Below are 11939 nucleotides of genomic sequence, written 5' to 3'. Positions count from 1 at the left end.
GTAGATTATGTACCCACTTCAAGAATTCTAACTACTGCAAAGCATTTCCTGCAATGTAACATTTGTATGTCTCCTGTGTCCCTTTGTTGGGTATCGGATATACACGCTTTTCATTGACCTCATAATAATTGCCATATGAATCTCGGTGACCAGGTGTTGGCGGGTAAATTGATTAAGTGGCAGCATGTAGGCATGTTTAACAGACATACGCGTGCACTAATCCAGCATAGCGGATGTGAAAAGCCTGTGTTTGACCTGTGCCATTCCGTAGCATATTACATTGAAAAGGCATTTAATATGACCCAATATATCCTGCCGACAGAGCAAAATGAAAATAAATAAAATCTCACAACACAAGCACCCAAACAACACCAACCACAACCACATCTCAAGATCAGCAACAGATAGATGTCACTACATATTAAACAAGAGATGACACTACTTTTTTCATTGCCTACCTTATTTGTTTTTGGCCACGGCAAACAGGCGGTGTGCAACCCGATGTTCTACCACAACAGGGCGACCAAGTCCATGGCGCGCAAGGCCATCGTCATGTCCTGGGTCACGTCCATCATCCTCAGCAGCCCCGTGCTGTTTGGTATCGCCACGGAGTTCGACCAGGCCCGCTGCGGCTGCGTCACCAGCCGCTTCAACTTCTCGACCTACACGTACTGCCGGGCCTTCCGCACGGCCACGGCCATCGGGCCCGTCCTGGTCATCTGCTTCTGCTACTGGTAAGAATCGCTATGCAAGAAACTAGCATGTCCATGACGATAATGTTAGTTGTATAAAATATGATTGATGATAACTTAGGGTTGCTTCTAGTAGTTTCCACAGTGTCTAAGAATCCTAATGTCCTAGCCTGTACTGATTTTCATAGCGATAAAGAATCCTTAGCTCCTATTCGTAGTTCTGGGGATTTGGAGGTGTATGGCCACAAGCCCAATCTGTCCCTAACAGCGAGTAGCACAGGCTACGTTAATCCTCACCTTACCGGAGGTTCAATAAACTTTACCCGCCCCCACCAGGCAAATCTTCGCGGTGGTACGGAAGCAGTGCCGCGCCATCAACCAGCTGCCCGTCACGGACAAACAGGCCCGCATGCGCGTCACGGAGGCCAAGGCCGCCCGCATGCTGGGCGTGGTGATCATCGCGTTCGTGGTGTGCTACATCCCGTTCACCGTGGTCCTGCTGGTGGGCAAGGAGAAGGTCCCTCCCGTCTGGCAGACGGTGGCGCACTGGATGTCCTACAGGTAAGACAAAACTAGAACTAGAAAAGTGACATTTACAAAGCAAATGCATAATGTTTACCTTCGCATATGGTCTGCTCTCTTAATTCTCAAACACATTCACATATATGGCGTCAGAAGTTACCATAGTGAGAGACGATTTGGTTCTCTCAGGTCAAAGGTCACTGTTGGGAGAAGAAGAGGAAACTGAGCAAAAACAATATGTTTTCCTTCGGTAAACATAACAAGAAATCGGTGATTTCAGACATTCGGGACGTAACCTGGGTTTACGTGAAGGGGGTCGATTGTATATGTAATTTACATTGTAACCAGGCATCATACCACGTTTTGAATTCCTCCATGTCCTTACTCTCGCCCAGTGCGTGCTGGGTCACCTTCAGGCGGTACCTCCCCATCAATCAACTGTTTAAATCACCTCCCATCCACAATGCAACCAAAGCTTTAAGGACAAATACAAACAAGCTCAAACCCACAACTCAGCCACCCAAAATGCTTCCGTACCTGGAAGTAACAAACAATCAGAAGTACAACCTATGGTATCTAATGGGCAGGCCACGAAAAGAGACTTACATACCAGATTTAACATAAGATGGTCTAAGAAAAGTTTGGATTAACGTTAGTCCAAAACAATGATAAGTTTCATTCGTTTTATACGTTATGAAGCGCGCTGTAAAGCTAACCTCCTTGGCGTTATTACCATTCCTGTATAACTTATATATAATATAATGTTATCGTCATCTCCATATTTTCAGCTCTGCCGTGCTCAACCCAATCTCGTACGGACTGCAGGCTCGCGAGATCCGGCGAGGTTTCGGGAAGTTCCTGCCCAGTTTCTGCTCCAGCGAAGCTCGTCGCGGTTCGCTGGAAACTGCTGAAACCGGAGGTTTGTCAAACTTTGTCAAATTTACCCCGAACTCTTAATTAAACTTGGTCGTGTGTAGTGTGGATTTCATTCGCCGAAATTTGTGCTATCTCTAACGATTACAAGAAGTCGGGGATAGTATACCTAGCTCCGTGAGATATTTTCTTATTCTGTTCTTTGATCTTTTTCTACTTCTCATTATTCGGCCAACATACTCAAGTTCGTAGTGGCCAGGAGCCAGCCTCTGAGAACTATTTCCTTGGTCCGTTTGTGGTCTGTAGCTACGGCTACTAGGTAGACACATGTAACTCCCCCACGTGGTTTGAACAATGCCTCCATTTTCTAGGTACAAAATGCATACTGTAACCTTTAAGAACCAGTATTTGTGGCTTATTTGTAAAGGAAACCGTCTGAAGGATGACCAAGACCGAGCGATCAAGCCGAACCCAGTCTTTGCCTTTGACGGAAAAATCAACCCGGACGACATTATCATCGACGAACAGATGCCGCCCAAGAAGGTACATACAGCCTCCACCAGGTCTGAAGGGTTATGGAAAGTAGAATTCGGAAAAAACAGGGCCAATGCCATGAGTACTGGCCAGGGGAGTGTGGTTGGGTTAAGGATAATATTTCGCCTATTTATAGTAAGATACAAACTCCCCTGGCAAACTATACACCATACTGACAGTGTACAGATTATACATAGAGAGCGACCACCGCAATCTAGATGCCATGACCGAAGTACACCATAGCTACCATTGCGACATTTCGGTACATGATCAATCATGAGTACCGTAAGCTCTGGTACACCTTCACAACTGTTGTGTGTGACCAATTCTTTAATCTTCAAGCAGACGTGTGATGTCAGCTTGTCGTTCTGCTCGTTGCCCATCATCCGTTTAGTGAAGATACTATTCCACTCGAAATTATTATAAAAAGAATATTTGTTAGTCTAACGTATCTTGCTTGTACTCTTTTTACGCACGGCATTTTATTTAATAGTTTCGTTTAGGTATGTCATCAGTTCTCAAAAAATTCCACACTTCAGTTTGTTTTGTAGCTATTTTGATTTAACTTTTCTTAGGCCAGCTCCAGTTCCCAGGCCTCCACTCTGACGAACGAGTCTGGGAAGAGTAACATCTACGTGCGGAAGGTGGTGATCACCAACCCGACTGTTTACTACCGCTGTTCGGCTCCTGAGACTGTATCACTCCGCCCTAACGCTGATGGCATCAGCCTGGCCTCCAGGTAATGTACACCAGTCCACGGTGATTAGTGATATGTATAAAATTCGGTAGGTGATGAGTAGCGGTTATGGGAACAAAACGGTTATGCTCTTTTTCTTCTATTTTCTTTCTTGCTACAGAGGTTCGTGTTTTTTGTGTTTTTGTTTGTGTGCACCATAACTCGAGAAGCTGTTAATGATTGCTAATGCTGTATTTGTATTTAGTGGATGGTTGGGGGCAGTTCGATAATGGGCCGCCTAGCGGTTATTTACTGTGAAGCGTCAATGTATGAGGTAAAATCATTACTCATTCATTTATTCATTCACTCTTTCATTTATTCATTCACTCATTCTCCCTGCCCAGCGATGATCACGAATCTGACTTCCGTCCCTTCGACCCGTGGCGCCCGTCCACGTCCACGCTGGGGGAGAACTGCGCAGGCGCCCCCGAGGACATCTTCACCATCACCATGGCAACCACGCGAAGGAACGAGAGCAGGAGAAAGTTCCGTGATGCAGTGCGAAAGATCCTGTTAGCCAGACGACTGCGCTGTCAGAAGGCAAAACCAGGTGAGTTTCATACGTCTGAATAGATATCTGTTTGGTCAGCTGTATAGTCTAGCCTGGTAGCCATACCACCGTAGGCTTCCCGGTGGTGAGACTACGCCATGGGTCATACAAGGGCGGTTCATTACTTCGCCTACGAAGTACAGGTTGGTGCTCAGGTTGGCAGTGATCAGAAACACCATCTGGAAAGATATGTTTTCCCTATGATCGTGGAACCCTCCTAGGCCAACCAGTGCAGAATGGTTAGCGGGCTAATGTAGTCCTTCAGCTAAAAACGCTGGATTCTTTTTGCCATCCTATTTGTTTTCTCGTAAAAAGCATAGGACATATTCAAAGTAAGCTTGAATGGCTGTTGTTTGATGTGGATCCCGCCCTGTGTTGTGTTTAGGCCAGCTGTATCCTCCGTCTCGTCGGGACCATCTAGGCCCGGCCTCAGCCACCAACATGCCCGGACACAAGAAGGTGGTGACCGACCGCTGCCCCTACCTGGTCTTGCTGGAGAAAACTAACGGCACGAGCCCAGAACGGGACCATGTCTGAACAACGAGGCACAAGCATATGTTCGTATTCTTTAGGAGTGGCAGGGAAGATAGTAGGACTGGAGAAAGTAAGGATGCATTTACGATTTGTCGTACGATCGTCGTACAATCACGAATTGATCATGGGGGCGTTTTGGGGATAGTGATGCATGTTGTAGAAGATTCAGCCGTCTTTTTAACGCACATGCTGTCTTAGAGCATTCTAGGCGGTTGGTTCCGTAACAGTCTGCTTGAAAATCGCACGACAGCTAACAGGATCGTACGACGACCTACGACAAATGTGACCTCGCCGTCAGACGGACTTTGTAAAGAAGACAAAAGTGCCCCGGAGGATATATTTAGTGTAGATATTTGTTTGTAAGTGAACATTGCCATGTAGAAGTGAAATGTGTGAAACCCCAGTAAGTGGTAAAATTATATAGTTTATAACCTGTTATAGTGATTTTCAGGAAACTTATTTAGCGTGACAGACACAACGGTTGTCGTGATGTACATACATGTAGTGTGACAAGTTTAATTGACAACAGATGAATATGATGTCGTAATTCCGTCTTACGCTTGTATTTTGAATATCACAGAATGTTATCGTAAGAAAACAACATTAAAATTTTCATTAGCTTTCGAGACATAACAGGTATTTACAATACAAGGTTTAATGGTATGTCCTAGACACAAAATTTTGAAGTCCAAGGTCACGCATTTCGGCACGCATGAAGCGACGCTATCTAGCGGGATACAGTATACTGCAGATGAAGTAACAGCCTTACCAGAGGCCATGATTAAGAATTAAGAAGTACATGTACTTTGTAATGTTCTTTTGTGTCCTATGGGAGAAATAGTTTTTCATCGATCAAATATATATATATTGTATATGTAACAACGTCTGTATTTGGTCGACAACCATGAAGGTAGTAAAAGATTTTATGAAAGATAATTAAGTTTCCGTAGACCAAGATCTAGACACTTCTGGTCACTTTGCGGTCTCTATATGCTTGAGTTTGTCATTAATGCATGGGTCTTGCTCTGTCTTGTAATAAGATTATTAGAAGGTTATTTGGTATAACGATACTGTAAATATATATATCTGGTAACTTAGTCTTCATGTACTGGCGCATATCGCTATAATATTCTATGTACTAGCTAAAATTTCATTCATGAGTTTTTTTCCCATTACATTGTGGCCAATGTGAAACATTCGTATCTTACATGAGCGAGTTTCTAATGAACCTGCAGACATTTTATCAGTCATTAAATACTACTTTACACCATGTAAACATTACCAAGAACCGCTCTAGACACACAATGACAGTTACAAACTGCATAGCCTGTGGCTATTGACAGGACCGTCCAGTGACCTAATTCAGATTTGAATGTCTGAGTGTCGTTATTACATGTAGTGACAAGTCGTTTTACACACATTCATCTAATGTAGTTATAATGTTGATTGCTATTTTGTGACTTGTTGCTTTTTAAGGCACCTCAGAATCATAGTGAATTATAAGTTGGAATTATGCCAATGTCTGCCGGTGTAGTGTGACGAGCTTTGTTTCAAATTCGCAACTAACACAACCGTAGAATGCGAGAGATTTCCTTTCAATAAATCGGTTTACCTTTACATATGAACAATTGCAGTTGTCTCTATACGTATTATGGCATCAACTACAATCTGAAGTGTCTGGGTTCGAATTCCAGGCAGACTCCAGTAATGCCCTTGGGAAGGTACTTTACCACGATGCCAACAACATATTGCCCACCAAAATACAGTTCCTTAACAAAGAACAACATGCTAGCATTCCCTCCCAATACCATTCCCATTAATTATGCAAATAAGGCCCTTATTTGAATAGATTATAATCCCCCAATGACAATCTATTAATTATGCAAATAAGGCCGTATTTGAATAGATTATAATTAATGATGTTTACCTTCACTTAACTTCCAAATACCCCAAGTATGAAATTCCTTCACTTTTAAGTTAAGTTAAAACGAAGCCATCTCAACGTATTGTGATCACTATCTGACAAAGGGCATACACACACACCAAAAACATACAAACGCCAACAAAAATGCTCTTTTCCTGTACATAAGTTTAAACCGAGTAAATCTAATAAACAACAACAAATCTGTGTCTGACGAAGACGTGTGTTCCACGCTCTAGTTAAGATATGGGACAGTAAGTTTGTAAAAACCCGCAGCTTTACATACCTGGTGCCTGTGTGTCGTGACGAGGAAACGCTTGGACTGCTCTTCGGTCAACACCTGTCTTTTTTTTGTCGCATTTCTTCGTCATGACATAGTAGCTGCATAAGGAAACTTCCCCTTGACTGTTATGCGGAATACATTTCAAGCGGAACGGACCACAGGGAGAGGAGCGCAGGTGACAGTCTTGTGAGCAGGCCACAGATCAACGGGTGATCGGGACGAGAGAAGGCCCTGTCTTCTCCACACACCCCCCCCACCCACCAACACACCCACACACCCAATCCCATAGTCATCTAGCTGAGAAGGTAAGTTTTGAACTTTCAAACTTTATTTTTAATTTTTTAATCAATACTTTCATTCCTGTTTACGTGGTTCGGAACCATCTTATGTACGTGTAGTAGCATGGAGCGGGGCACCAGGTGTGGACTAGCGGCCCCAGGTTAGACTCAACCAGCGCAGCTTTCGGCGAGACAGTCGCCCTGGGGTATCACTTAAAAGGTGCTCACTAGCTATATTTTTATTGCTTCATCTGCATACAGAACGTATGTTGATGACGCTTCATTTGCATACAGAAAGTATGTTGATGACGCTTGTTGTGCCAAAATGTTTTCCGTAAACAAGTAATTGGCGACAGAAGTGCATAAGTAGAAATGGTAGTAGACAGGTTTATTATTGAAGTATACGTACATACGCACTGTTGGTTACGAATTCAGTCTGATGGTACGCAAATCCCTATATATAACACTGGCTAGACCATTGTTAGAATACTGAAGTCAGATTTGGTCAACTCTGTCCCACAATCTAATGGACCTATTGGATGGTGTGCAGAGGTGGGCAACCAGGCTCATTGTAAGTGCAAACGCAGACGCTCGTTCCCTCGACTATAAGCTAAGGGTAGATTACAGTATCTCAACCTGCTACCGCTTTCGCACAGGAGATAGATTTCTGGCATTATGCTTTTTGTGAAGTCCTTGGCCAATGTATACGATTTAGAGAACTAGCAGAACTATGTCATTATCCACTAGTCTAAATAGGGGCAGTATGTATCAAATGTCGTACATCCCCCGACTAGTGGCTGAATGGAATAAACTAGAAACGCCAATTGGGGTCTTGGGAGTTGCAGCGTCAAGTCCGACAGTTTGTCATTCAAACGGCGTCTTGTCCTGTCAGTAAACAACAGGTTTCAGGATAACTTTGATACAGACATTCCATGTACGTGTACATGGTCTTCGCCTTGCAGATGTGCTTCATGCATAGATTTAAGACCACACTGACTGGTGTTCTAGGTCCACGCTATTGTATGTATATCTATTTGTATAATGTGTACAATTCCAATGATGTTTCTCAATGTTTTTTTTATTGATGTAATTAGGGGAAGGAGCTGGAAAAGGTGACCCACCTGTTCTCCCTCCCCTTCTACGTATCTGCTGGAAAATTTTAATAAACAAATAAAGTCAAAGACAAGTCCGATGGCGGCCTCGAGGCTGAATTGACAGACTCATGTACAAATTGACAAGCTATAATATATTGATGTATATAAAAATGCAGTAGAATAAGACTGACAAGGTAAAACGCATTGATACATTATATATCACAGGTTAAACATGCATGTTTATGTTGTGATAGGTAGAGAAGGTGGAAATGTGTTATTTTGTTCTTAAGAGTCTTGTTCGAATACGAGATTAGTGCATTTGCGTGTTGGGAAGCAGAAGTGGTCTATTTATGCGGTAACCTGCTTTGTGAACCTGACTTTCTCAGACGTATCCGATTTCCGATCCGAAACAAAACGACGTATTGTGTTGAAAGTCAAGAATGTTCATGGCGGTGCAGTGCAGGCCTCGAAATTAACTTTTCTTCCTATTGTCCCAGCACTGTCCCAAAAATTAATTTCAATTGTCCCGAAGTGAGGATGAACTGTCCCAACCTGATTTTGGGGAAGTATTGTATGAAGTCAACTTTATTTTGCTTATGTTCACTCCCAGGCGCACTATACTATGCAGAGTAGACAGGAAATTCGGGGGGACTTTTCCGGATGCAAAATCTGGCACAAGACGGACTGACATTCCGATGTCCCAAAGTGTCTTTTTAGTTGTCCCAGCCTAGATTTTAGTGGTCAGTGGCCATTGGACCACCTTAAATTTCGAGTCCTGGGACGCTTACGCCTGGGTGTAGTGAGTGTATCTTCTATCCCTGAACAAGGCGATGTTTTGGCGCCCCGCTTGTTTGGTGTCTAAACCCTTTGCACATATCTGTAACTCTCCTCCGTTTCCTCCAAACTTAAAACACGGCAAACCTGAATCAACTCCTTTCAGAAAAGGTTGATTATTTAGTAGCCTCGTCTCAAAAGGCTTGACATTATGGTGTTGAGAATCTACATATTGTTGGTAATATCAGCATATCGCACATATTGAAGGCTATGAATGGATTAATTCTCTCTCTTGGCTTGAATTAATGGCTTATTAATTGCAGACATAGGCTGAATCTATGAGGAACTTAGGAATAAAGAAAATAAAGGAGTATAAATTCGGCAAATTTCAGCAACGTGCCAACCCATAATGCACTGTCATGCTTCCTTTTCTACCTCATACACAAGCTTACTTACCAGATATTCGTATTTTCCACAGGTTCACAACAAGAAGAATACACCAGATCGACATGGAGTCTAAATTCGCTCTTCTCGCAGTCTGCCTGGCTGTGGTTTCCACGTTCATCGCCCAACATGGACGGGTTAGAGGACAACTCCCCCCACCTGTGTGTCAGACCTGGAACTCCACAACTGTGGTGTGTACAGGGGATGTATGGGACAGTCCAACGAACGCCCGTCTAAGCCAAATACCAACCGACATCCCCGATTCTGTAATCATAGTGAATCTCAGTTGGAACAACATAACTAACCTGTCCAACCACTCGTTTAGAGGGTTAAGGAATCTGAAATCCCTAGACCTGTCTTATAATAATCTAACGACCATCGAGGTCGGTACGTTTGCTGGGTTGGAGAATTTAGAACGTCTTGATATGCGTGCAGATGGGCGGGCACCCGTATATTCTCTTCGAGATGAACTTTTCCACGATCTGCGAAACTTAAACTATCTGGCCGTGACGACTTACACCGAAACATTCAGTGAGGGGGTGTTCATGGGGTTATCTAGACTGAGACATCTAGAACTCCGTGTGAAAAATGTCAACAGTTTTCCCGATCACATGTTTGACTCCTTAACTTCACTGGAAAGTCTGAACATAACGGAACTCGGTCACCTCATAGAAGAAGAACAACATAACACCATTAGAAGAGTCCAAAGCGGAAGTGGGTTCTTGCAACGGCGCCTACTGTGGGCACCGCTGCACAGGCTTCAAAATCTGAGTCTACATCACCTACCAAGAGCCAGTGACCTCTACTTTGGACATGTATTTAGAAACCTGTCTAAATTAGAGTCTATAGCAATATATTCATCTATCGACTACCCCCTGAATATTCAAATGTTCCAGCCGTTACAAAACCTGACAAATTTACTCATTGACGCCCCAATAGCCCCCGGTCTGCTGAAATCACTCACACAACTGCAGACGTTGGAACTCAACTCCGATTCATACCCCACTATTTTGGACGTCCTGCCTGAACTCCGACACACGCAGGTTCAGACGTTGTCGTTTGCCATGCCGCGAATCGACAAAATGACACCCGATACTCTAAAAGGTCTGAAAGATTTGAAAACTTTGATTTTAGGTATTCATTACATTAATGCTATACAAAGTAACACCTTCGCAGGTTTGCAACATTTACAAAGGTTGGATTTGACGCGGGGCTCGTTAAAGACTTTACAAGACAAGACGTTCAGCGGACTGTCCTCACTCACTCATCTCAACTTGACACGTAACACAATTTTTACTTTACCACAAGACGCGTTTGAAGGACTAACCTCTCTCACTCATCTTGATTTGAGCGACAACAAATTGGAAACCTCACTAGCTCAACTTCCAGTCGAGACCTTGGACTATCTCGATCTCAGTCAAAATGAGTTACACAGTAGATATACAGGTCAAACACCGTGTGACAACCCTTTGTCATTTGATCTCCGTGGTTTAAAAAGCGTGCATCACCTGAATTTGAGTCATAATGCAATTCCTGTTTTCAAGGGTTCTTGTCTACCTCCGAATATTACCGTACTTGACTTGCAGCACAACAATATAGAAGACACCTATGGATACTGCATTACGAATTTACGGTATCTCGACCTTTCAAACAATGATATCGACACTATTGACTATGGACTGCCGTGTGAGCAATCTACTTTGCAAACGCTGAGGCTGGATCACAATGCTATAGAAAGTATAAATCTTGATCTTGATTATGATTCGGGAGTCCTAAAACATCTGAAAACGTTGACTCTTTCTTTCAACCACGTCCAGCGTATCGACAAGGTACACATACCCGGGTTGGACCAACTGACATATCTGGATCTCAGTCATAACGACATCACTACAATTAAACAATCCGCCTTCCGTGAACTATCGCGGCTCAGCTTTCTTGATCTCAGTTACAACCTTGTACAAAATATAGTAGAGAAAACATTTGAAGGTTTGGGCAACCTTGAACGTCTAAAGCTGGCAGCCAACACGATTACAGTGATTAAACAATCCGCCTTCCGTGGACTATCGCGACTAAGATCCCTGGATCTCAGTGACAACAGGATACAGTATGTAACAGAGATGACATTTGAAGGTTTGGGCAACCTTACACACTTAAACCTGGCGTTCAACGGGATAACGGTGATAGGGGATGCCTTTCACAGTCTGTTCGAATTAACGGATTTGAATATGAGGGGAACTAGCTTAGCTGGCTTCAACCAAACGGCACTGGGTCCTGTTGTCAATAGGCTGACGAGAATTGACGTTTCAGACAACCCGTTTCTGTGCGATTGTAACCTACTGTGGTTTGTTGAGTGGGCCCATGACACATATGACAGGGTGCTGAATCTGTACAACCCTTATCCTGGCGCTGGTCGAAGCTATACATGTTCTCGTCCAGAAAAACTGGGCGGAAGACGTTTAATGGATGGGCTGGCACAGAGACGAACTAATGACAGACAGCAGTCAACGGAAAGCATGTTCTTCGACATGGACTGTAGTCATGAATTCCGGCCCAACCGCCTCCTGGCATGTGTACTCGCCTCTTCGGGCATCTTCGTCGCCATGGTGACCATTTTCCTGGTCAACTACCACGTCGGCCGTGTTCAGTACTACTTGTGGATGCTGGCCAAGTGGAGTAGACCGAAGATTGGCGAAGCAAAGGACCA

General features: G+C 43.7%; 2 protein-coding genes across 2 annotated transcripts in view; both read left to right on the top strand.

The window, feature by feature from the left end:
* Positions 1-432: 432 nt before the first annotated feature.
* LOC109486757 (G-protein coupled receptor 161-like) lies at positions 433-4760 on the top strand. The gene is made up of 7 exons (XM_019790643.1): positions 433-734; positions 1029-1253; positions 2003-2133; positions 2515-2630; positions 3197-3360; positions 3702-3907; positions 4293-4760. Exons 1-7 carry the CDS (start codon positions 433-435, stop codon positions 4442-4444), a joined length of 1296 nt encoding a protein of 431 aa, XP_019646202.1. The 3' UTR covers positions 4445-4760.
* A 2142-nt stretch (positions 4761-6902) lies between these two features.
* LOC109486756 (toll-like receptor 13) overlaps positions 6903-11939 on the top strand; it is a 10798-nt gene continuing 5761 nt past the window's right edge. The window contains exons 1-4 of the mRNA XM_019790642.1: positions 6903-6950; positions 9270-9618; positions 11053-11221; positions 11366-11923. Of these exons, the coding sequence (XP_019646201.1) occupies positions 9301-9618; positions 11053-11221; positions 11366-11923 (1045 nt within the window). The 5' untranslated portion in view covers positions 6903-6950; positions 9270-9300. The remainder of the gene's footprint in view (positions 6951-9269; positions 9619-11052; positions 11222-11365; positions 11924-11939) is intronic.

The sequence above is a fragment of the Branchiostoma belcheri genome, unplaced genomic scaffold (assembly GCF_001625305.1).
Source record: "Branchiostoma belcheri isolate BF01 breed outbred unplaced genomic scaffold, Haploidv18h27 scaffold83, whole genome shotgun sequence".
In the NCBI taxonomy this organism is placed as follows: Eukaryota; Metazoa; Chordata; class Leptocardii; order Amphioxiformes; family Branchiostomatidae; genus Branchiostoma; species Branchiostoma belcheri.
The sequence above is the reverse complement of the archived record's forward strand: the minus strand, read 5'-3'. Positions and strand labels throughout refer to the sequence as shown.